General features: G+C 38.9%; 1 protein-coding gene across 1 annotated transcript in view; it reads left to right on the top strand.

Moving 5' to 3' along the window:
• hhip (hedgehog interacting protein) overlaps nucleotides 1–26,376 on the top strand; it is a 33,809-nt gene extending 7,433 nt beyond the window's left edge. The window contains exons 4-13 of the mRNA XM_056735695.1: nucleotides 926–1,127; nucleotides 5,946–6,097; nucleotides 6,773–6,946; nucleotides 7,134–7,277; nucleotides 7,383–7,504; nucleotides 9,147–9,270; nucleotides 9,953–10,083; nucleotides 11,043–11,127; nucleotides 23,674–23,822; nucleotides 23,945–26,376. Of these exons, the coding sequence (XP_056591673.1) occupies nucleotides 926–1,127; nucleotides 5,946–6,097; nucleotides 6,773–6,946; nucleotides 7,134–7,277; nucleotides 7,383–7,504; nucleotides 9,147–9,270; nucleotides 9,953–10,083; nucleotides 11,043–11,127; nucleotides 23,674–23,822; nucleotides 23,945–24,141 (1,480 nt within the window). The 3' untranslated portion in view covers nucleotides 24,142–26,376. The remainder of the gene's footprint in view (nucleotides 1–925; nucleotides 1,128–5,945; nucleotides 6,098–6,772; nucleotides 6,947–7,133; nucleotides 7,278–7,382; nucleotides 7,505–9,146; nucleotides 9,271–9,952; nucleotides 10,084–11,042; nucleotides 11,128–23,673; nucleotides 23,823–23,944) is intronic.
• Nucleotides 26,377–27,010: the final 634 nt, after the last annotated feature.

Raw genomic sequence — 27,010 nt, 5'->3', positions numbered from 1 at the left:
TGTGATGGAGCAAACTGAGATATGTCATTTGGGGATGGTTGTGATATAATTGGGCTCAAAGCTGAAGACTCATGTTTGGAAACTCAAAACGGTGTTAGAAAAAGCAGCACAGATTCATTATTCATTCTGCGCAACAAATAAGGATGCAGAGTGGAATATAATACCAGCATAGATGACACGTGTCATTCACAGTCTCACTTCACAAAGCGATCTGAATCCACGACACCCTTCAGTGAAGTGTGCCCTTCGTCTCCTCACTGACCTCACTTGAGTGTTAACAATGATAAATGCCTCACTTTTGTTTGACCTTCCAAGGTAAATAATGATGAGCTGTGAATCCACTGTGTGTTTTGAAAGGGCCCTGGGCTCTCAGTTGATACAAATGAACATCATGATTCTTAATCAGACCTCCCAGCGCGAAAGTCCTGTAAAGCAGCTGATCGAGGAAAATTAGCACGTCGGACTGGCGTTAATATACAGCTCAGGCACAAGATATCGGAGCCACATTTAGTCCCAGTGTATCCATATTAGAACTATGGAAAATCCCTCTGCTTGTTAAATGTCTGGTTGTTAACTGTAGCACTGATGTGTGTGATTTAGGGCATAATGTGTGTTAGCGTTTCCCCACATCAAATGTGAATTGTGGTTAATGGAGCACTTGTTTCACAGCTTGAGAGCCCCCAACATCTAACTATGTTAAATTAACTCCAGTGTGCCATTTTATTCAGTCTATTCCCAGAGTAATCCTTCAAAGAAAAGATAATGTCGCGTTTACAATTTGACTATATGCTGTTAACTACTTTTATTCACTTTATTCTGTGATCAACAGAAAAAAAATCTCTTGTAATGTTTGAGTTACGTAAAAAAATTAAAAAAATATGATGCATAAAGTAACCCAATTAACCTTCTGTTTCCTTTCATACAGAAAACACAAACACAACTGCTACTGTACTCAGGAGATCCTCGGTGGTCTTCGTCAACCTGTTGGTGTGGTGCATTGTGGGGATGGATCACAGCGCCTTTTTATTTTGGAGAAGGAAGGCTTTGTCCGGATACTAACAAATAACTTGGAGCTCCTAAAAGAGCCTTTTCTGGACATACACAAGCAAGTCCAAAGTGGTATAAAGGTACGAAATTTGATATACCTGTATGAGATATCTGTGTTGGCAATGGCTTTTCTTATATTTCTAAGTGATATTAATAAAATGTGCTGCCTTTCTTATTACAAATGCAGTGAATTCGTGAGGAGTTCATATAATTTCAGATTGAGCATTGTTTCAGTGGCTGAAAAATTGTGCTTTGAGTAAAAGACAAGTATTTAGTTGCTGGCATGCTCATAATGATGAGTTTTAGGTAAGCTTGGACCAGTTTCCAGTCCCGGCACTGTAATCCGTATTGCAGTTTAAGACGAACTAGAAAGCAGCGGGCATATATGAGCCTCCAATGAGAAAATAGCACCTATTTGATATTCATGCCGCCCGATTTCCCACCATCTGAGAAGTCTGTTTGACATATTTCAGGAGGCCTTGCTGAAACCTGAAGGATCTGTTGTTCATCAGTTGGTTTGGCACCTTCTCAGATGAAAGCTGAGGTGGGAAAAGCGAAGCCCCCTAACAGAACTGAATCCTAAGGAAGCACGATAACAACTTCCATGGATGTATTTGCATTTTTCCTTTCCTCCCACCACAAATGCAAACCTGAATGCAGGGCAATGCTAAAACCAGAAACAGCGTTGGCACAACAATTATATTATTATACAAATATATTCTGTATGTGGGCTTCGTTGTGTGTGGTTTGCTCGCTGTCAACCCGACTGCCAGCACTGTGTTTGGTTGCTGAGGATCAGTAAACGGCTGAAATGTTGCCAGCTGTAGCATTTGGTTACATGCATGTTTGTCAGAAGTAGTTTTGGCGTGTGTCACAACAGATGTTTATCTGCCCCCACAAGAACGGAGGCATTCTGAACATTTCGTTTAGGAAGTGTCCGGCGATGGAAGAAGAGACTTGCTTTCTGACAGGAAGTTTATGTAAGCGGCATACCTCTCATCGATTCTCTCTAAAAAGAGAGAAAGAGCAATTATGGATTCAACATGCAACAGCCCCACAGGAAAGGTCCCCAATGTGCCTTATCATCATTAAACATAATTGGTTGTGGATAAAACAATCATTATGACAATTAGAGTAAGCTCCAGCTCTTGCAAGAGTGCCCCGAGAGTGCTATTCTGTCAAGTTTGGCTGTTATCATTCCAAGTCAGCAGTGTTTACTTAGAGCATCAACAGGACATAGACTCTTTGTGCCAGTGGAAGGCCTCCCGGGACCCAACTTGGGCATGAAGGGGGATGATAGTGTTTTATCATGACTTTGATTCTAATGTTCTGAATATCCTTCATGCCTAATTCCCTGACTGCCAATTAAGCCAAACTGCTTGAAAACAATACTGCGCCTGCTTGAGGGACTCTCCCTGTGCACTGTGGGTGTTCTCTGATGAAACTCTATCTCTTCACTCACCGCCCCCAGCTCATACACAAACACCCACCAACGTTATCAAATATTCGGTGTGACTTATGCTTCTCAGATTGCTGCAAGAGGTCGTACTTTATGAAGCTCTACTTCTACCTCCACTCATCTTTGTGCAACTCTTCGACAACCATCATTCAGATGATAAGAGACTGGTAGATCCTAAATCCTTAGTGTTATCGGTTCCGGTGGAAAAGACTTGACTTTTGGTGCATACATCACAGAGGCTTAGGTGGATTGATGTGGCTGCTGTGGACTGGTGACGTTGAATTGTGGTCCTGTTTGATTTATTACAAACTACTTTATTACCCTCCCACATCTGTGGCTGGTCTTCAGGCTCAATGGCGCGCCAGCTTGCCAACCATGTATTGGTTTCGACAAAGCACAGTAATAGTGCTATCAGCAGAGATACTTAAATAGTTAACTACCAGTTAACTATTTTGGGATGTTTGCGAAATTGCGAACATCTTCCAGATGCCAAGAAGAAGTCCGGAGCACACAGTGACAAACAAAATCCTGAAGCATAGGATTTCAGCGCCCTGGTGTGATTATCTTATAAACTATTTGTGTGAAAGAGAAAAAGATTAAAAAACCGAGCTCTGATTTGTTCCATGTTGATGAAGTAGGTACACAAGTATGGTATTGCTATGTTGTTTTCCGTGCTAGACATAGCAATGAAGACATCTGCATGCAATGTGAGAGTAGTTCCATTGTGGTGTATCAGCTAACTCGAGGGGGTCCAGCTGCAAAAAACTATTTCTTGCTGAAACAAATAGATCACAGCGTGTTGTGCATTCTGTCACTTGACACGCACAGCTGTTGAGCTTTTTCAGTTAGATTAGCAGGAAGGCTTTCGGCCCTGTCCGAAATGAAGTGTCCTGCCTTTGACAAATTGACTTTTTCCTCTCTTCTCCTGTGACTCTTTAAACAGTTCTCTTTGAGAAACAGCTTCTCCTTTGCTGTCATCTCGCATAGCTTCCCTTCCACTGTATTGAGTTCCAAATTAAGGTTTAGACTTTTAGTGCACCTGTGATGGAGCCATTCAGATGATTTGTGGATTGCTACAGAGAGCTGCCGCTGTAATGAGTGAATGTTATCCTACGATTCGATCTGCTTTTTTCACTGCTTGAAAGTGAGCGATCCTCACTCAGAACCCCGGCGCTGTCACAGGATTAATGCGTGTGAACAGGTGGAGGAGGGGAATTTGACTTGGGTCTTGGGATTCATTGTGTTGAAGTAAATGGGGCTCTGAATTACTGTGAACGTTTCAGATTAGCTTTGAGATAGGCACGCATTGTTTTTCTCCAATCAGCTTGGGTGGAATGCCTCTTTATGTAGGATTGCCTGAGCCAATAAGGATCAAAAGGTGCTCAGAAACAATGTTCGAGCCAGGCCATGCATCAATCTGTGAAAGGCAAGCAGCTGCTTATGGGGCGAGGGGCAAGGTGGGGGCAGAAGTGTTGTTGTCTGCAAATGCATAATGCATAATGCATGCGTTTTCAGAAACATTCTTACAGAGATGATGTTGCAACCTAATCTTTCTCGAGGAGGAAGCGGGCTGTCAAAACAAAAGGCAATGCACATATCGTACATACATGTATTGCACAGAAATGTGAGGTTTCAGATAGATTAACCTTCTATGAAGAGATCAGCATGCTCCTGGAATGTTGCGATGAAAAGTCATTATTCTCTTGGCTGTTGTCAGATAGTGCTAACTGCTATAGAGCAATGTGTAATGGCATTCCAGCACAGGAAGCCTGTGTAGGTCTATTATGATGGATGGAGGGAGGCTATCTTGGAGTTTGTCTTTTCTTAATTACTTTATGTTTTCGGTAGAACCCAGAGGAATGGGCTTGAAAAAATAGAGGTACTTCCTACTGCCCTGTATTAATTTAGGGGTGTGTCTACTTGTTGAAAGAACGATCATTAGCAAAAGCTAATATTTGAGTTCATTTACGCTTGTTCTTTGGTGGTCCCTGGCCTGAGATCCTTCAATTTTCTGGAATTCTTAACTTGACCTGCTCCTTACGTGTTTGTTTTGGGATTCAGGTTGGTGCATCAGGAGTACAACATATGGGTGGTTTGATGGAAGTTCTAGGAAATGAAGAACGTTTTTATATGAAAGCACATTCTGAGGATAAATGAAATGAACCTGTTGTTAAATCAACCAAACTGTTTTTTGTTTGACCAATGCAGAACAGACATCTAATGGGCACCACAAAGTTTTGCTTGTATGAACTTGGTCAATAGGTCATCATTCAGCTGTGTACCTTTCTTGACTCTTCTGCTTTCTTGACTGGTCTCTTGAGAGTTTTGTGCATTCCTACAGTTCCAAGCAATCTTACTCGGAGCATTGTAGACTGTCTGAACTGGATTATTACAGCACAGCCCAACAGAGCTGCTCTGACCAATTTATGATCTGTGTGTTTTGGCTTGTTCTATGAGTTGAACCACACCGTAAACTTCAGCAAATCCCAGAAGACCAATCTTTACTGAATTCTTGTGAGATATCCCAAAAGAATATCGTGGAGATGGGACAGACCACAAAATCAATTTAGACTGTTTTTTTCACTTAGTTTGCTACAGTATTACATTATAATAATTTTTCATCCATTCATACAAACCTTAAAACGCGGCTGTCTGTCGATTAATTTATTTTAGTTTTTTACCAGAAGGAAAACCAATCTGGGAAAATGAAAGAGGTTAAAACCCAACATTACTTGTTTCTACAGGATCTGAAGCAATATAGCCTCTTATTACAATGCACTATGACGAGTGGACCACCAGAGTAGTGACAATTCATGTAGTAGCCTCTAGGATGAGGGGTTTTACCTATTACACAAGCAATTTCAATGTTTTATAACATGTTGCCAAGACAGTGGGAGCTGGCAGTTCAGTCCTCGTTTTTGCACGGATTTAAAAGTAAGAAAGAGAGAGAGGGGAAGAGGGTTGGGGGTGCTAAAGGATTCCTGGACTTTTGTGCTCTCTATGAACTGCGAGTGAGCTAATGAATTGTTTCAGCCACTCAACACTGCATTCACGGATATCCCCTAAAGATTACACACACAAATCACTTGCACAATGGAGGCCGTAAGGAGGCCCTGGGCATCCCAGAGGAGCCAGGCCCCAAATACAAGCGCCTATAACCAAGATGGGGTTGGTGAAAAGGTGGGTGGGGAGGGGGGCTTGCTTGAAGTCAAATGTTTTATAATCGTTTGTAATGCAGTAGTCAAGGAGAGCGTAGGAAAAAAAAGCAAGGGGCCAGAGGGCATGTGGTAACTGGCCCCCATATGGAGAGAGATAGAGATAGAAAAAGAGGAATGGGAACTCGGGGAGGCCTGTCTTTAACTTTTTGCAGCCCGTCCTGTTCTAAAAAAGGGATATAATTAACTTCTAGATTCTTTGTGCTTTCCCATCTGACTTGCAGGGCGGAGATGAAAGGGGCTTGCTAAGCCTTGCATTCCACCCCAATTATAAGAAAAATGGAAAGCTCTACATCTCCTACACAACCAACCAGGAGCGCTGGTCTATCGGGCCACACGACCACATTCTACGAGTGGTGGAGTACACAGTGTCCAGGTAATGGGCAACCAGCAATATACAGTAGTACTTCAGCCTAAATTTGACGAGGACCATTCGTAACTCTCATCATGATGGGTATAAAAAAAGTCTATTCACATATAGGTGAATAAAAAGTATCAGAATTCTTAACAGAATTCCCCCCAAAAAAATTTAAACGAGGAACGAAATTCTTTGGTGAGGACAAACCTCCACCCTACCCACACATTTAGTCCCCTCAACGTCAATATGTGGTTATGGCCCTGGATCAAACATTTTACACAAGGACATGCATGCACAATGTTTGTTTTCCGTGCGGTTTTGGATCTGTCTTCTAAACTTCTCATGCAATGCTTTTACTGATGGTGATGGATGTTTTATAGAGATATGTAATCAAAACACATAAATACCACAAGAGCTGAAATCTATTCTGATTGTCTTTCAATTCCCAACTGCGATTCAAAACAAGCTGAAGTTTATATTTCACCCTAATCACACTGTATATTAGCTTTTCAGATGACATCTGGGTGGAAACTAGAAATAAGTAATGCAGCTGTTAAATTAAACTTATAATATTAAAAGACATTTTGGAGACAAAAATCACTACTAATCAAATAGACCAGTCTGGTAGCTTATATTTGAATTTATTTTTAATATGAAATAGTGTTTTATACACATTTTAATGTTCTACTTTAGGAAAAATACCAACCAGGTGGACACAAGGACTACCCGTGTTTTAATGGAAGTAGCAGAGCTCCATCGGAAGCATCTGGGAGGGCAGCTCCTTTTCGGGCCTGATGGGCTTCTGCACATCTTTTTAGGTGATGGCATGATCACTTTGGACGATATGGAGGAGATGGATGGCCTGAGGTATATCACACATTTTAATTCAAGATTAAAAGTGCTAAGAATCAATATATTGGGGTGACCAGGGCTAGATGTCATCATGAATCTTACTGAAATAATGTTCATTAAAAGTGTGACAACTAGCCCCAATGCCTCCTATGCTACTAATTCGTTTTCAGAGATGTTCAATGGAATGTTTTCTGCACTTTAGTGATTTCACAGGATCTGTCCTAAGGGTGGATGTGGATACAGATTTTTGCAACACTCCTTACTCTATACCCAGAAACAACCCCTATTTTAACAGCACCAACCAGCCCCCAGAAATATTTGCTCATGGACTACATGATCCAGGGAGGTAGGTCCAAAATGTACCGACTTTCTAAAAAATGCTTCATTATGAAAATCCTACATGCATTCCTAAATTGCCTTCAAAAGACACTCCAACCACTTCCTGTTGTAGGTGTGCAGTGGATAAGGTCCGCATGGACATCAATGGAAGTCTGATGATCCTATGCACAGATACAGTTGGCAAAAATACAACAACAGGCAGAATCCTGCAGGTCATCAAAGGGAAAGACTACGGTATGTCTTTTAGAGGTGGCTGGTTACTCAAAACATGATAGATTACTGTACAAGCAGAAAGGCTTTTGAACAAGCCAAGCGGTTGTTTCAGCCAGGCAACCACTCAAGAAGCAACCCCTCAAGAAGTAATTGTTTAGCATTTCTCAAACCATAAATTATTGTCTCACTCTGTGCTTGGCTATGAAGTAATGTTAGGCTTTATGTTAAGAACAGAATGTCTGAGCTGACAAAAACTTTCTTGAGAAACACATTAACAATGTATTAAGGCATACTAATACAATTTAAAACAATACACGTTTTCTTTATAATGTTCGAAGACACTCCAAATTTAAAAACAGTTCTATTTATTCCTGGGAGAAACTGCCTGTGGTGATTTAAGTCCAAGAGCATTTGGTACGTTGTTGGAACTTACATTGACCAACATGGCAATTCATCTCGGACAACTGAGACCCCAGATCAGTACCAGAAGTTAATACATATAATTTCCTGTGGTCTGAATATTGGATTAGCTTACTTGTACACATTGGCAACAAACAAAGATGGCTTTCTCCCAAACAATGCATTAAAACCCCCCAAACGATTCTGTGCCAGATTCCCCCAAACACCAGGCCATTTACGATGTTAAAGCAACACCACAGTGAATGCGTTTGTTAATTAAATCACATTTTATTGTTTTACGGGATTCTGACTGTAATGCTAAAATACTTGCCATTCCCTGTTGGTGTAATCTTTGTGGACATACAAAGATTTACACACATTTACACAAACACTCAATAGTAATTGTGGGATTACCTCACCCTTTCTCTGTACAACTCTTGTCCATTTCTCAATCTATTGGGCAATAATATGAATTTAATGAGAATGTTAATGAGGACGTTTAGTGAAACAAACCCATTCCACAATATAAAGTGTTTTATGACCGTCTGGGGAGTAGCTAATTAAAATCACCCTGTGTGAAGAGCTATTGGTCTTTTGACAGATGTGGTAAGCAAGGATATCTCTTACACAAAGAAAACTGTTGTTATGGGGATAAATCAACCTTGCTCACGTAATGAATTGGGATTCAAGGGATAAATCTCTTTAGTTGTTTAGTTTGTGAACTGTTTACAAAACAAGAAAGCATTATTAATTTCATTGATTCGCATAAGCAAGACAATTCACAAGTATATCGTCACTGTCCATTTGAAACCTTGTATATATCCGCATTCAGATTTTCAGGAATTGGAATAAACGCAGTACTTTTTAAATGATTACATACTGGGTTGTCAAAGTTGACAAACTCTTTTTTGCGCTCGTAACACCTGATCCCCATCATCTTGGACATTATAAATGAATCCCCATCACCTGTCTTACCCTCGTTTTCTGTACTATTTAAGTTCTCTCCTTAGTTCAGTTATTTGTCTGGTATTGTTTATGTATATGGTGGTGTGCTTGTCTGTGTCGTCGGCATCCTGGATAATATTAAAAGTATATTGGATTATCTGCATCTCTCGAGTGTTCTCTGCATGAACTGTTATAATACAACGTTTCCGAAGGACAGAAGCGATATATGGACTTTGAATTCTTTATTATTTCTTCAATGTTAATTTTTCCTTACACCAATTTTCAGTTTTGAGTTTAGTTATTTTCTGTTTCCTTTTAGAAAATGAGCCATCAACGTTTGACTTTGGGTCAAATGGAGGCGCCATTCCAGTCGGTGGTTTCATCTATAGGGGATGTCAGTCAAGACGACTTTATGGAAGTTACGTATTTGGAGACAAAAATGGGTATGTGTTATCATTTTATTTTCAAATAACCACCCATCAGCAGAGTTGCAGGAGCCTATATTATCAGATAGGATCAAATAGAATCGATCTTCAATTAAACAGTCAAAGAATAAAATATATATTTCAAGGAAATTTTAAATCAGATATTTAGCTTGCATTTGATAGGGCTCTGGACTGTTAAGCTTTAGTGGTAATGTAAGTGGAAACTGGAGTCTATTTTTCTTTCTTTTTATTGGGGACTGTGCCAACACAAACTCACCATACACCACAATAAGATTTTTTCAGTGTAAATTAAAAGCAGATTCTCTGCCATGTCAATTGGCAGTTACTATACATTTCTACACGCAGGTTTGAAATGTATCCTTTTTTTGCTATGAACCAGACTTTTTATCCAAAAGTAACGATAAACCTTGCACCACTGTGACAACAAAAATTGTTTGTCAAACCGAAGCTGTGAAATACTCTGTTTGCTTTGTCATGTTATGATTGTATATGCTAAGCAAAAAGAAAATAAATCCTGCACACTACCAGTGTTTGCAAAGAGGTCAATTAGGTTAGTATAAAAACGTTTCGGTCTCATGACCTTCATCAGTCATATACAAAACATGATCGTTTATGATGAAATCAAGCAATTATAATGAATTCAGTTCATAAATATTGTGTGTTTATGGTTTTGTTTCAGAAACTTCAGAATTCTCCAGAGATCTTTAGAAGATAGGCCGTGGCAGGAGAAGCCTTTTTGTCTTGGTAGCAGCAGTCCCTGTGGTTCCTCGCTGGTAGGCAACATCCTGGGGTTTGGCGAAGATGAATTAGGTTCGTAAGGTCTCCACAACCTTAAACAAGGCACCGAGGGTGTGCATTTAATATCAAATTCAGTCAACATAAAAAAATCATGCTTTGTCATAGTTTGATTATAAATGACACTCAAAAAAAAAATTATGTTCAAGGTTTTCTCAATAAGAACTGTAGTCTGGTTGGTTTTGACTTCATTTGATGCTGAAATTATCATTTTACTAATAAAATCCATGCCATTTTGTCACAGAAAAAAAATCAACAAAGTGATAAAGAACAGAATAGGTCACCGGGGTCACCATGGAAATCCATGCTCTCAGACCCCAAATATCTTTTTTCCAATAAACATTTTAGCCCGAAACTATATTCGTACTATTCCGCTTTTTACCACTGATTAGGTCAGGACAATTTGTCAGCACATAGGGTTTACATCTGAAATCTCCTGCGTTTCCTTACGGTCACATTTGAAATTGGTTACAGTTGATTTTTGGCTCACTGCTGTTGCAGTGGGATCATTTATTTGAACCGCCTGCCAACTCTCTGACACTGCAGGAACCACAAAGCAATGCCCACTCAATGCATGGTTGTAATCTCTGTTACAATGTAATTTTCCCACAGCACTGTGCATCACAAGCAACTAACTCTTGAATCCAAACACCAGGTCAAGTGAGACAAAGGATAAATCTCTCACGATGTGCCAAGCCTGGGCCTCTGTGAGGGAGAGATAGCATTTGTTGCTGATTTGTATGAGGGATTCATTGGAAGGATGCATTGGAGAGCCACATGGCAGCCTTCTGACACATGTTTACAATCTGCGCACAGTTCTGCAACACAGTACAGCTCCTCATTAAATTACTTACATGAGGTTTTAATGACCCCCTCATGAAACCCTCGCATGCACCAGTGTCAAGTGCAGCAAGAAGTAAGGTGAGAGAAGTTAAATGAAATCCCTCAAGGAAATATGTTTTTTTTCTGTGCAGGTGAAGTCTACATACTTGCTTCAAGCAAAAGCATGGCAACCCAATCACACAGTGGAAAGCTCTACAAGTTGGTGGACCCCAAGAGGTACATTGAGCTCCATATATACGAAGGAACATATTGTATACAATTCATGCAACAATCTTGTCTCTCTGTAGTTCAGTCTTGATGGCTCTTCTCATGTGAAATATATGACGTTACTGCTAAACAATGCTAATATTGAAATTTACGTAATTAATTCCACTTTACAACCCCCCGGTGACCGCCTAACGTGCTATGGCTTGAACATCTGTAGTCGGTTCATATCAAGACACAGAAGATGTTTTCCTAGAGAATCATAAATAAATAAATTAAATAAATTACCTCACCTCCTCCCATCTCTTTTCATGTGGTGCATTCGCACGGGATTAATGAAGGATGTGATGTCACGGCTATGCATATAGTTTGTATAGCCTATAGTTGTATGGTGTTTTATGACATCCGTACCTGTGAGCATTTGAGACCTGTGATTGCGAACCGGACAGAAGATCACCGCGACGCAGGTCTCAAATGTTAAGAGAGTTTCCATGATAAAAAAAATGGGCGACTCCCGGTCACTTATGGATTTGACCCAGCACCCGAAATTATACCAAAACTCTTCGAAACAGGCTCCATGATTCACAAACGGTGGACAAAACCTTGAAATATCACAGATGTCGATTCCTACTAATATTATCGGATTAATATTATCACAGGACCTCGTTGTTCGTCAAAATATGGTAATTTGTGGAGGAATTTTTACTTTACAAATTGCAGACATGGCCGATTCCCGTGGAATTAAGATCACAGACAACCAAAGTATTACAATTGACTAAAGGTCCTCAGGTAATACTAATCCCGTGTGAATAGGGCTCAGGGCATATCAAGCGATCTATAACAAAGCAATAGTGACGCAAAGTACAAAAATGTTGTACATACATAAAATTACTGCACCATTCCTATCGGATCCAATATTGACTGCACAGCACTGCTTTTTAATTCCTGTGCTCCTGTGTCTCCTGTGCCAACCTGTGCCTTATTCACAAAGGAATCCGATGTATTGTTTTACCCATGTAAACTGGAATGTCTTAAGTAATGCGTGGTTGAAGTTGACTTTTTATGTCAGAATCTGAAGGAAGGCTATGCAGCGACTGTGTTCTTCCACAACCAGGCACTGATTGCACAGTATTTTGTGATCTTAAATGGCAGGTTTACAGCTTGCTCGCTCTATCTGGTTCCGCGCAATTTATGTTACTTCAGTACTGTCATCTGCGAACCAGTGGGCGGGGCTAGAAAAGTAGTCGTTGATATTCTTCTGTGGAGGCGGTGTTCAACCTATCAATGATGTCATAGATAGGTGCAGTCCAGGACTTTATATTGGCTGGGCCTGGTGTCGAGAACCGTTGTAATTTCAGTAACAAGGGCGTTTTCAGTTCTGACACTTACAGGATGTTTGCTTAAACACGATTCCCTCTTATGTAACAAAAGCACGGGTTAAAATTTATGTCTTAATTCATCCCTCCTTTAAACAAGTCATCACACAACTGCCGCTCTTAGCCAACACAAACCACCATAATTGGAGAGCAATCAAACCATTCCCAAATGTTAGTGTAACGTGTTTCTAACACCAACACACTCAAGGTGGCTCGGACAGCACCGGTTAACTAGGGATTCTGTGTGGTCGGTTGAGTGTTTTCCATGCTTCGACAGGACTCGAACACCTGTCTTCAACAGAGGAAATGTTTTCCTTGAAAACTTTGAGTGCATTCATATGTTGGCAAATCTGCAGAGCAGAAATGATCCAGTTGACATACAAGTGCACGTGTTTGTGGAGTTATGGTGAGAAATTCAACACATGAGTGAGGAAGGTTAAAAGATTTAATCATTTATGGGTGCTTGCAAACCTGTATGGCGTAATTTAACCTGTGTGTTTTATTCCACTAAATCCCATTTTGCTATAAAAATATGCCATTTTCACCAAGCCAAGAACATATGAAAGACATGTCATCTATATGAAATGAGCATATGAATTTCTACTCAACAAGTGCCAACATTTTTTTTGGGGGAAAAAAGACATTACAATAGGCGCAGGCAGGCAGATCTGTCAAGTCTCTAATTCAAACCAATCGCTCATGAAACTTGTTTTTGTTCTGTCTTCCCCATTCCAAATCCTTTAATTGGAACTTCTCAACAAAGGGAACGGTATAAATTAGCCTCAATTATCAGTTGACGGGATTGGAAACCTCAGTATAATCTCATTGTAATGTTATATCCGTAATCAACTATTTTATTATAATTATTTCAGGAAAAATATTGCAATGTAACATTCGGTGAAGTACAATGCCAATACATACATTTTCGGGTTGAAATTCAACTATTGTAATCAGTAGATTAAAAAAACTTCTCTTCTTAGAATACCCTGATTCACAATGGTAAAATCATAATTAATGATTTCTAATCTAGCGGGTCAACATTAGCATGAAATGAAACTTCAACATCATGACACATGAAGATAAATTTGTAAAGTAACGTGCATTTTTATGTTTCAAACAGAGATGGCAATATAGAGGCAAATGTTACTGACTGCAGATTGCAGAACCCATTTTCATTCAGATCTGCCATTGTCGTGCAAGTCCTGTGAAAGAGTAAAGTATACAAAACAGAATTTAAAGGGATAGTTAACCCAAAAATGAAAATTCTGTAATCATTTTCTCCCCCTCAAGCTGTTCCAAACCATTAATTTTGCTGTTCGGTTGAACACACAAAAAAAGGGTTACAAACATTCCATAAATATATTTTGTTAACAACCCTTGGGGAATATTGATTACCATAGTAGGAAAACTATAACTATGGAAGTCAATAGTGCCCCAGAACGGTTTGGTTTTCTACATTCTTCAAAATATTTTCTTTTCTGTACAAAAAATCTGAGACATGTATACAGGTTTGGAACAAAATGAATGACAGAGTTTTCATTTTTGGATTAAGTGTCAAATGGTCACTGTTCACTTATCTAGCAGTGAAGCCCACCCATACACTGCCTCTCAAAACTCCACACGAACTAGAAGGATCACTTTGAAGCTGCACAGGAGATGCAGAGTATCTGAGAACCAGTCATTTGTAAGATAAGAAATCTTTGGACACTTATAGGGGACCACGAGACCGCACGTCTGAAATTTGGCTTGTAAAAGCATAGTAGTGGCAATGTTGGAAAAAAGTTGTGGTCCGATAAGACCAGGATTCAAAGCAACACACGTGGTGCACATCTAACACTGCCCACATCTCGAAGTACACCATACCTGCAGTGAAGTTTGCTGGTGAAGCATCATGCTGGGAGGTCGTGTACTAACAGCAGAGACTGGACATCTTGTTACAATAAAACACAATTGACGTAGATCAGTCTGCAAAACATTTGAGTGAAGTTCTGTAGTAAGAGTGGAGTGGCTCACAAACCCAAAAGGTCAGTGTCGTGCAATGCCCTGAAGCAAAATTTTATTTATAATAGTAAGCATTGAACGAGAATTGGTTTTGAATTGGTCTGAATATTTTGCAAGGCACTGTATACCTAAGTGACGACAGTGCCACCCAAGTCTAATGCTATTAATTACCGCAGATGTTTCCAGGAGTCTCCTAAACAAGGCCCCTCAAACTCTTTATTTATGTTTTCTGGCATTGGCGCATTTTTTCCAAAGAACAATTCTTTCCACCATTGATTGGAGTTGTTTAGTCTGTCAGGCCTGCGGTGTTGGGTTCACTGTTTTACACATCTTGTCAGATTTTGTGATCTAATTACCAAATAAAGGAGGTGATATGACAATTCAGAGTTGACTAGCACCGTCTAGTAGGGTGGTCCAGCATTTACATTTCATGGACTTGCATTTACAACTTTCCTGCACCTCTAAGTTTCTTAGCGTTTGTAATGGCTCTTGTGTTCTGGCTGGAGTCGAGGACTTGAAAATACCCACACTATATTTTGATTTTGATCTGCCCCATTGCATTTTTAGGTTGTAGAACTGTGGGTTGAAGTATATTGTATCATGTCAAGGCAGATGTTTGAGATTGTTGCTGTGTTTCTTTCTATAAACACCACTCGCAACATAACAAATAGGCCACCACGCACTGAAATGTGTATATGTGCATAAGGGAGAGATTGTTGCATTGTTTATTGGTTAGTGACGATCGATGAGAAGATGATGGGATATGTAGGATTCAGAAACCCTTGTTTTTAGTGACATCAGTGGCCGTTAAGTGAACTGCAGCCAGATCACAATCTTACATATTTAGTCTTTTTCCATCTTTTAAATTGGGCCAGTGTAAATACTAACTGAACTGTAAAATTCTCAGTTTAATGCAAATGAAAACAAGGCTGTTATGACAGATGTACATTACATCCAGTTTGTTCAGCCTCATGTCATTCTAAACCTGCAAAATAGAAAAGATATTTTGAGAAAACGGTTTTGCGTCCATACAATGAAAGTCAATGGGAGCCAATGTTGTTTGGTTACCCCACTGTTCTCCAAAATATATTTTATGTTCTCCAGAAGAAAAAAAATCATAAAGGTGTGGAATGACATGAGGGTGAGAAAATTATGAAACAATTTTCATTTTTGACCTTCCTTTAAAGATTAGGTTACACACGCAATTTCTGCAAATCTCATATTAATCTTGAGTACCCAAACAGTAGTATTTTATACGTCATATCTTCGAAGAGTATTTAGTTTGATCACATTTATAAAAGAGACATACAGCTGTACAATTATTTCCAGATAAGCACAAGCTGCTGGAGGCAGGAAACTAGAGCACAATATCATTACATCATCGAATTAATCCCTTCATGTTTTTTTACATTATGCATGTAACGTTACGCTTCCATTACTATTTTAAGCAACTATTTAAAGATTTGCCAGCACAGTTAACATTTACAACCCAATGAACAAACCAAGTGTCTATCTCTCACATCCTTGTTTTATTAGTAGAAAAAATATTGTATACTCTAACACAACAGCGTTTTAGTAATTTATCAGACTTTTTCGCTTGAAGTTCATCCCATGAGCCATATAAGGTTATGTAATAGAGGTTTTCATTTCCTTTATTGGAATTGGAATATACATATCCATCTTCTTGGAAGATTGTTCAAACAGTGCCATTACTAAAAACACAAATATATGGAAGCCGAAAGAGTTTAAGCATGTCAGAAACATCTCAATACTCTAGTTAAAACAGACAAGGATTTATTCATTTGCCAACTTTTTAATGTAAAAATATCTATATCTATGAATTTGCTTAGTGGTGTTAAAAATTCCTCCAGGCCTGTTTCCGAAAATGTTTGTATTTGCCAAGACATAATTAATACTTGATACAGAAATGGTCTCATGCTGTCTTTTACTATTTCCCTAGTTACTAGTTTTAGACGAAACATCTTATAATACTTACATGAAACATAGCTCCACTGTGAAAAGCAATCATTAAGCATAGAAAGTTCCTTTGAGTACATGAATTTTATAAAGTGCTCGCACTTCTTGGTTGCAGTCCCTATTTTTCACCCAAAAGGTCCTTTATTTCACGGTCTGTCCTAAATCTCTCCCACTCACAACTGTGTTCCTCCTCTTGACAAAGACCCTTAGGGCTCTTACTGAATGGCCTACCGCTACAATACACAGTAAATTTTTTGATACAATGTAATCACAAAGAGGTGCTTACAAAAGCGAGAGATGACAAAAACGTAGGAGTCACACGGAGCGCCTCTATGAAGTTTCTTTTTTTTTGTCATGCTTGTTGCAATACCACTTTTCCTTCAGAGTTCTCAGTGCTCTCTCTCTTTTATTGGATAACTTGGATGATTTTACTATCAATTCAAAAAGAGATTACTTTAACTGTCTCTATGAGAAGCTCTCGCAGTTATTCATAACTCATTGCCTTTACTTATAGGAGCTATGTGGAGATTTTGGCGGCATCTGATGGTGAGGTTACGAATTGCAACCAACGGCTCATTCCTCCCCCCTCATTTTCAAATCACTAGGGTGGCTGACAGAGGACTAAGATATCGTCACATTTTCGCTTCTATGCTGAAAGAGATAACCTATTTACGAAACGCACTCTGTAGAGCAATTTGTCCATTTATAAGGCTCCGCAGTGTATGTAGATAGAAATAGCTTGTTCTAAGATAAATAAAACCACTTCATTACATAATAGCTATATATATACCTCTGAAGACATAGTTATGTATATTATACTGCATTTCTGTCAATAGATCATCCTACATATTACACACAGCACCTTTAAGTGAACAGAAATCTGCATGCGCGAACAAAACTAGAACACTCAATCACAAATCTGTCATTGATAGATATTTATTAAATAAAAACATTTCGTCCAATTCTTTCAGCGATTAATTATAATACTTGGGTCCAAATAACACATTTTTCAATATCATAATTGTTTCCCTTTAAATCTGTGACTATTGTGATGTACGTGTGATCCAAACCAAAGAAATGGACCTTTGAGGAATGAATGAGATCAGTAAAAGTGTCAGCGTAAATGATCAAATCTGTTTCAATCTAGGTAACTAGATAATGCTGAATACTGAGACAAATGTCTAACCTTTTTTTAACAGAAAAAGTGTTTGGGCAGTGGTTAACCTCCCAGAAATCTGCAAGCTTCAGAAGGGTTATTCTTTAACTAATAAGCCTCGGTGTCGTTATAATTTATCAGTCTGTGTTTTATGCAAGTTGCCTCAGAGTCTATGCATTCCCACAGTGCCTGTTGACCCAGCTGTCTTTGTCAAGTGCCACTGCAGCAGGTGTTGTTTTCACGGCCACCCTGCAAGTAATGCAAACTGTTTAGTAGCGTCGCTGACCCCGCCGTCATTAACAGTGTTATACCAATCCTCCAGGGAGCGTCTTTTTCCCTCGCTCTCTTTATTTCTTATGCACTATCCATCTCTGTTTCTCTCTCTCTCTCATCTTTTCTGTCGCTCTCTTTTTTTAACAACGTAACAGCCTGTCACAACAACACACAAAAAAAAAAGTATGGACGAGAGAAAGGGGAGACCTGATATGGGTGCTGAAAGCAGTAGAGGGGAGCATGGGAACCGCTCCCCCACTGGACCCCCCAGTGCATCCTGCCAGAATTCCCTTGTTACCACCCTTCCCCAGCCATCATTCACTAAAGCTGTCAGGGCAACTTCGATGTCCAACATCCCACTCTTTCACATAGACACTCGTATATATACTCCCTGTTGCTACCCCTGGCATCCACAAACAACGCCCAGATATTGCCTGTGTACCCTAATGATGATGTTTGTGTCTGGGGCAAAGTAGGTTGAAGTTTATCATTATAAAGTGCTTCTAAATAAATGGCGTCAATAAATGTCAGAACACGCTTGTCAGCTCAAACGGACTCAGATTAATTCTGTACCACTAATGAACCAAATTAATTTCCTAAAATAATCATGAACAGGGTTCTCATTTATAAATCTGTGCGTAGGATCCTTGCTAAAAGTGTACGTGTGCCCGAAAGCCCTAAATAACGTGCAGCAAAAAAAAATAAAGACATATAAAACCGTGCGTACGCACACCTGTAGGCAATATTTGCTTTATAAATCATAGATCAGCTGTAAGTGTGCGTACGTGAATCCGCCTCATATCCCGCCCTGTACACGCTCATTTTTACCCATAAATAGTCAATGCAAAGCACTTCATGAATGCTGATTTGTATATAAATAAGCCTGGCATCCAATCCGCTTGTTAAGCCTGATGTCACGCACCATAATTGACGTATATGTGACCCTGGACAACAAAACCAGTCATATGGGTCAATTTCTCGTAATTGAGATTTTAAAATTATCGGAAACCTGAAAAATAAAGCTTTCCACCAATGTATGGGATGTTACGATATGACAATTAATGGCTGAGATACAACCGTTTAAAACTCTGGAATCTGAGAGTACGAAAAATCGAAATATTCAGAAAATGGCCTTTAAAATTGTTGGTCAGAGGCACTGTAGCAGGCCATTCAACCACAAAAGTAAAGTTTTTATATATTTAGGAAAGGAAATTTTACAAATATCTTCATGAAACATGATCTTTACTTTGAAAAATCAATAATTTTGACCCACACAATGTATTTTTGGCTTTTACCTAAAATGTTACCGTGCTACTTATGACTGGTTTTGTGATCCAGGGTCACATATCGTTTTCGGGACCAACCACTATCAGATGCCATAGAAATATAAAAAAATTATGTAAAACTGCAAGTATTCTTAGTATTTATTTACACTGTGTTCTGCAGTTATCGTATTTCCTGAAATCCATGCAGTCGGATAATCTCCTCATGAGCTCATAGTGTGATGGAGTGACAGCGTGATACAAATATTTAGATTGAATTTTTATTTAAGATTTGAGTTGGATTTTACAAGAAGGTCCATGAAACAAGTACCACTCAATACAAGGCCAAATAACTGCAGATTTAATCTTTGTGATGATGTCTAGACTATTTAATCGATCGTGAATTCTATAGTATACAAACAATAATAAACTTCGTTATAGTCAAGTACACTCCATTTACTGTATTAAATGCCATATTATACTAAAATAATTACTGTATATCTTAATTGTGTGTATCTTTGGGTAGTTTACAAAATAAAAACATCACTGAAATCATAATAGTTTTTTATAACATTGTTCTTCACAGGGATGTCATAGAATATATATTTTTTTTAATTCCACAAATAATGATTTAGTCAAAGGTTGAAGCTGAAGAGTTTGGTTCCAAAATGAGATAATTCTGTGTAAAAAATCATTAAAATCATGTTCTTTATTAATTGATCATTTTGATTAATTGATCATGTATTTTTTTTAGTTATTATGGCTCGAATCAAAACAAACCAACTGCAGGTTGATTGATATTAATTGGAATGCACTATAAAAAAACATGATTTTTAATTTATTTTTTAAACGGAGTTATCATTTGGAACCAAACTCTTCATCTATTTCTTACCTTTTTATAATCTAAAGAGCCTTTTTTCACCACAAAGAACCTTACATGAAACTAAAGAGATCTCAATTTTGTGTTTATTGTCTCATTTCTGCGCTTCTTCCCTGATACCTACAACCCTCATCATTAAACCTCCTAATACATCACCACTCTCAACCTCAACTTTCCCATATACCAACTGAAGTGAGAAACACAGGATGTGAACTCACTAAGAGCTCTCCAGCCTGTTTCCCATACAGTTACTGCTTCACTAGAGTCCAATTACATTGTGTCTGTGATTGTGTGTCCCCGCCCGTTGGGTATGTCAACAGCCCTGCTGGTCACTAATAGATAGCCTTGAAGAGATTTACTTGGCTCATTAAGCAGTATGTTTAGCTAAGTGAAGTATAAGAATGTTTGGAGAGCTGAACTTCAGACAGGTTCATCACAAGCCACTTTGCGTGACACTGAGGTTGTAAATTCAAAATCCGTTGAGCACAAGAGCCTTATTGTTTCCAGACATTGACATGTTAAAACAGCATGACATCATCCCATTACAGGATGGTTCAGTTGTTTCTAAATATCAGTTTTTCATATGTATGTTTATGTATGTGGCAAGGATGGCACTTTAACAAATCACAAAGGGAAGGTCAAATCCTACTGCATTATAAAACCAGTGACTATGCCCAGGGGTGCCGCCAGAAATTCTGGGCCCTATGGAAACCAAAATTTCTGGGCCCCCTACATTTTTACAGATAAAATTGAACCCAATAAACATGCCCTGTCTACTTAAAAAAAGATACTTAGCATATTGCATAGTTAAAATGTCTAAAGATGAGTACAGAGCCTACAAAAACAAGAAAAAATATAGAAATATGTACTTGTTTACATAAAAGGGATAACATTTATTATCTCAATTGCAAGCATAACAGAACATTATGTACACAAAACTATTAATTTAAAATTTAAATATCTATTTTGTAAACTCCTTATAGCCAATGGTTACTACAGACATGTTTTATTAAATTTTATATTTTTTTCTGGGGCATTTTATTCATATTAAGAACGTCAAGTTTGACAGCATCGATCGTAGCAGCAGCATTGTCACTTCACAGAACACACGACACACATGATACGGCAAGCTGATTTTGTAATTTTTGAAGCGTGTAGATTACTTTTTGTTTTGCAAAGTTATCATCATGTGGCGAACACAGTAGATAAGACGTGTTTAGAGGCTTCAATCTTCGCGAAGTTTCGCGCTCAGGCTCACCTTGTTCGGCTGAGACGGGGGACGTGGGGGAAGGAGGACGTGTGTGTGCAGCAGCTGCTGAATCTGTGTCTACGAGACATGATAACGTCCAGGAGACAGCAGAGATTTTATTATTGTTGGATGTAAATCATAATTCAGTAATTATTTTACTAAGCTAGGCTAGCTAGATAAAAGCAGGCCATGCAGCAACAAAAATAAGTTTTGGAATACAAGAATAGGGCACGCAACCTTTCTTTATGAAAAACTGTGTGACATAATGTCGACTTTGGCGTTCTCTGTCTTCTCCTTCCTTCTTTTCTTTCCGTTTTTGATGCCCTGACTTTTGATGTTACATGTCTGTGTGTGTCACTGTCTGCGCTGCATCATAGCAAGTCCAATAAGCAAGAGACGCTACACTAGCAATCGTAGCTCGGACAGCGCAGGTGGAATGAACCATTGTGAGAGGGAGGGGTGTGACTGAAACAGTAAATACAATATTTGTCTTTTAAATATTAAATCTATGGTCAAAACGGACAAAATACACATTTAGTGCACGAGGGGCCCTAGCACATTTAATGTATGTATAAAAAAGAGAAAAGAAATAGGAAAATAAAAAGGGGATCTGCTCTTCTGGGCCCTAAATCAGCCTGGGCCCTTAGAATCGTTCTTACCTTCCACCCCTTTACGGCGCCCATGACTATGCCAACCAGGTTAAGTACCTGGGAAATACAAATACATGACACAGGTTCGAGTTTCTTTTGACCACCAACAGGATCATGAGACATGGATATGAAGAATACAAAGTTGTATTAAATGACCATAAAAAGTTAAGACAAGGGTCAATTAACCAAAAAAAGCTCAGTGTGATCAATAGAGAGCAGTGGCAGTTGAAACTGCATAAAGACCAATGAGCGACTTTGCCCAAAAGCTAAATGTATCTGTACCAAGCTAAGAAACTGGGGCTCATCAGCAGTATGGTAGCAGTATTCTCTCTCCCAACAGGGACCGGAGGGGCTTCGAGAATGGCCCCGGGGGAAACAGGTGTGCTTATCGAAAACAATGTGTTTGGTGTTTAAAGACGTAAACTTGTTTCTCATTCGCTTTATGTGACCATACTTAATTGTTTTGTCGCTAGAAGCACAGGCTCACACAAGCCTGTCTCTGCTGAAAAGGGGGCGGAGACTAGCAGCTCTCTTGCATTTAAAGAGACACACACAAAAACAGTGTGTTTCTCCTCACATACAAAAGTGGGCATGTAGCGAATGGTATATTAAAAGATCTGTGGTGTTTTTTTTAGCTAAAACTTCACAAACACACTCTGGGGACACAAGAGACTTATTTAACATCTAGTGAAACCATTCGAAAATCTCTCCTTTAAAGGAACCAAAATTCACAATAAAAATTCAATAAATGCCAAACACTAAAACATGAGCACACTCCAACCTATTCAGCCACCACAATTAGATTACGCCCCCCTTGGTTGTATACATCACTTCTTAAAGCAATATGCGGTACAACTGTGTACCACAGGAACACAGTTCTCGTGTTTTACCAGGAATAAACAAAACAACAAACAAACAAAACAAACCGAAGTGGCAGGTCAGACACCAGCAACACCACACTACCCCCAAAAGCAAGCAATAAGGGAGGGAGCAACAGATAGAAAGCAAAAAAGGCCAAATCAAAATGGCAACGTTGAAGCGTCAGGCCATGCAACGACTGAACAAGATAATGCACTATGCTTTGGCCTTAAGAGTGGGTTTTACATACCAACATGCAGGAAACACGTCACCTACGCAGTACAGCTGAGCAAAGATAATTAAAAACAGGATTACTTTCCACTAAATACACAGGATATTCTAAGATAACCAACCATTACCTACCGAGCAGGAAGACAGCAGTCATACACGTACTCAGCAATGCACGCAGCAATGTAACCAAAGGGATTATATGCAGCAAAACATCATATTGAAGAGGCAACAGCCACTCTACACTGCAAAAAGGGAGCACCAAACAAACACCATTCTTCCAGGAAAATGGCATAATTAGACCAAATAATTGAGAATATAAACCAGCTGACACATAACTTCAACACCAGGCAACCAAACAACAAAAACGAAAGCCTGCTACACCAGTGATGCAACATCACGTATCCCTGGCAACCACAATATATAAATTAATACGTGTTTATATGTTTGCCGAGTTGAAAGGAAAACAGTTACACAAGTCCCATACTTTTTTCCTAAACATTTAAATAAAGTTTAATTTACTCTTGATCAGGTTTTGTTTTTGGCGCATCTTCATCCAAGGGCAGAGAGCACTTTGTTTTTACTATCAGTTTTCCTTTGTGACTAAGTTCTTCGCAGTTGACCATTAATGTTATGTGTCTTGTGCAGGCCACAGGTCCCTAAAGAGTGCAGACGTCCAGTAGAGGATCCAGAGATGCTTAGCACCACTTGTTCCAGAGAATGCAAGAATGGACACTGTACACCGACTGGCAAGTGCTGCTGCAGCCCTGGCTGGGATGACCCTTTCTGCTTACGAGGTATGTGGGACCACACAAGATCTTTTACCCTTTGTTCCTTAAAACTTTTGTCGCCTTCTCCACCTAACGGTACTGGTGCTGGTGCACAAAAAAAATATACTGTTTTCTCGTGTTCCTTACAGCCAAGTGTGAACCAAATTGTCGCAATGGCGGGGTCTGCGTGGAACCCAACAAATGTCTCTGCAAAGAAGGCTTCTCGGGGGCTCAGTGCGAGAAAGGGGAGCGTGGCGTGCGAGGGGACGGTGAGAAAGACAGCATACTGGAGCAAATCATTGACATGACCTCCTACCTACTGGACCTCACCAGTTTTATTGTATAAAGAGAAGGTCAGGGTGATAACGTTCAGTCTGCCAACAGCAGAAGAGCGCTTTAAGGAGGCCTTTCAGAGTTCGCCTTCAAGACACCATCCCTTATCTCCACCTGATCCTCCTCTCCCAGCACTGTTCTGTTTCATGAGCCACAGGCTTCTGATTTTCAAGCTCCCCTATGCCATCTGCAGCCCTATGCACAAATAACTGTCAAACAATAACAGGGTGGCCAATAGGACCTCGCCACACGTAGCTGAATGAGGTCACATGTTGGAGGTACCACGCCGGACTCAAGGGTATTATAGAGGTCGTCCTGTTGGCTGACCAAGTCTGGTCCACTTTAAAGTCAATCATCCCTGCAACAATAACAGGTTCTGTTATCTGGACGCTGGACGCCTTATATGAGACCAACGTGAATACTTGGCCCAACCGCAACATGGGCACTTGTACTACAGGAATCGGAACACCAATTGGGATTTTTGGGACAGAAGTATAACAAACAACTATTTTAGGGAAGTCAAATGGACAGTATAAGAAACTGGACTGTACCATAGAAAATAATCATTGCTTTGGGATTCACAGGTGCTTAAAGAACTAGGGAAAACCAGTAGATGCTGACAATGCGACACGCCAGAAACTAACAGGCTGTTATCTAACTTGTCTGTGTATAACTGGACAATCATTGGATGGGACTTGATGCCAGTTTACCATACATGCAGTTTCAATAAACAGATCTGCTTAAATGTCATTGATCTATAAAATGATCAGAATAGATCCTGCAAAGTCCAACCTCTGTCCCATTGAGTGAAGTGAAATCTAAATCTTAAGAAGGTTCTTACAGTCACTTTTTCATTTAAAGCAATTCATTTAAATGAATACACATACAAAGTTGGAGATTGTTTGCAGGATAACCAAAAACAGGATCCTGCTTTGGTTAAAGCTACAGAATACTATTTTCCTATAGTTGTCCATGATCATGCACGCTGCTTTCATTGCAAATTGTATATCTTATCATATTGTAATATGTTCATGTATCTAGTTTTTGTGTGATGTCATGCACAGGAACCCTTTTTTATATGAAAGATCCTTGTAAGAAGATTTAAACAAATAACATTACTACATTTACTTTCAATACTGTTTTGTCAGTCACAGTGGGCATGTTTCACCTGCAGTTTCTGCTTTTTATAAACCCCAAACCGTTATCCGTTTTCGTCATTTAAAAAGGGAACAAGGCTGGTGACTGGTGTAAATTTCATATACAGTAGTACTGTAGTTGAATGGGTAGTTAGGTTTCCATTATTTGATAGAAGAAGGTTTATTTTGAAGGAATAATATATGGGAGAGGGGAATAATAGCAGCGTGTAAATTCATGATTTAATGTAGGGATAAATGCTAAGACAGTTCCAACAAGGAAATACACCTATAAAAATCTAATTTATAGAAGTAACATTCTCTTCCCATCAAGAATACTTTGACAGACTTAATTTAAACAGTTCTTTTTACTTTTCCATGCTTTTTTTCTTACACGCTAAATCTATCATTTTAGATTCAGCCTGCAGCTCATGAATGAATAGGTTACAGTGACACTATTATACTTTATGATGGCATCACCAACCCTGAAAAATGGTTCTGAAAGTGAGCTTATATTTTTGTTTACATACATACTTCACCATATTGCCTCATTAAAGCATAAGCTGTTTTTTGTTTTTGTAATTACTGAATAAAAATGACTGAAACAGTAAATTCTGTATATCAGCTTTAGACTATTTTGTAACCAGTCAGGTCATCACTATTTCACCTAATGTTTGATTCACCCCACCAATTTGTATGTGCTTCTTAAAATTAGTAAATCGGTTTACACTCGCCTTGAATAGTTCATTGTATTCTGTGTTATTAGTGTAACTGTTCATTTCTCCCAAAGAGAGGTATACCAACAAAAAACCATAAGTGTTTATTACTTTATATTCAGTGCATTTTTAGAATTCTTGGATCATGCTGTAGATCTCCTCGATAATTTTAGCACTTAATGTGAAACCTGCATTGGAGCTGCTGGGAAGGTGTCGTGTGAATAGAATAACCCTGTTTCTTTTATTATTTAAGTAGTTACACCGTAAAGTTATTTAAGTTGTCTACATTGTTTTTACTGTTGTATGTGAAGAAATATGATCATTTATTGTAAATAAAAGTAGGGTTATCTTGGGTTCTTCTCAGAAATATCAATATGTTTAATAAAGTCTATAGCATGACGAGAACATGAAAGACTCTTTTAATTTTTTTCTGTAATATCTGATCATGTGATATATATATGTGATGCTACTCACCTGGGATTCATGCTTCTTGTCCCAAAGTAAAATCTTTCCATATTTTCTATCAAGAGATGGAGTCCAAGAAGATGCCAATGAGTTCAACGTGGCTCATAGTGAGTTGCTATCTTACACTTCGGTTGTATATGACACAACATATTAAAATGAGGGCACAATGTCATACAACGACACAGAAGGGCTTTTGACACTGCTCTTAACCCCGGGTTATCTTCATTCTAAACCCCGCTTTTAAACCCGGGTAAACAAGTGTTTCACACTTCTCTGAAGCAAGGTTAACCATGCATTGCAGGGCGTAATGTGTGCAGTGTGAAACAAATGATACGTTGAACATATACATAGAATGACACGACCAGATGCTTAGAAACAGACACAAAAATTTTACAGCGCTTACCTCATTTCACAGAAGCTGTGCATCGAAAAAATCCTTTGTTTTTTTTTATTCATTTAAGTAACGTCTTAGCATGCTTAAAACAGCCAAAAAGGATTTGCGTGGCGTATTTCTTTCTTAGAGGTATTTGGTTATTTAAATTGACCACACACTTTTTTTATTCAGTCA

This window comes from Triplophysa dalaica, chromosome 2 (genome assembly GCF_015846415.1).
Source record: "Triplophysa dalaica isolate WHDGS20190420 chromosome 2, ASM1584641v1, whole genome shotgun sequence".
Classification (NCBI taxonomy): Eukaryota; Metazoa; Chordata; class Actinopteri; order Cypriniformes; family Nemacheilidae; genus Triplophysa; species Triplophysa dalaica.
This window is presented reverse-complemented; position numbering and strand designations above follow the sequence as displayed.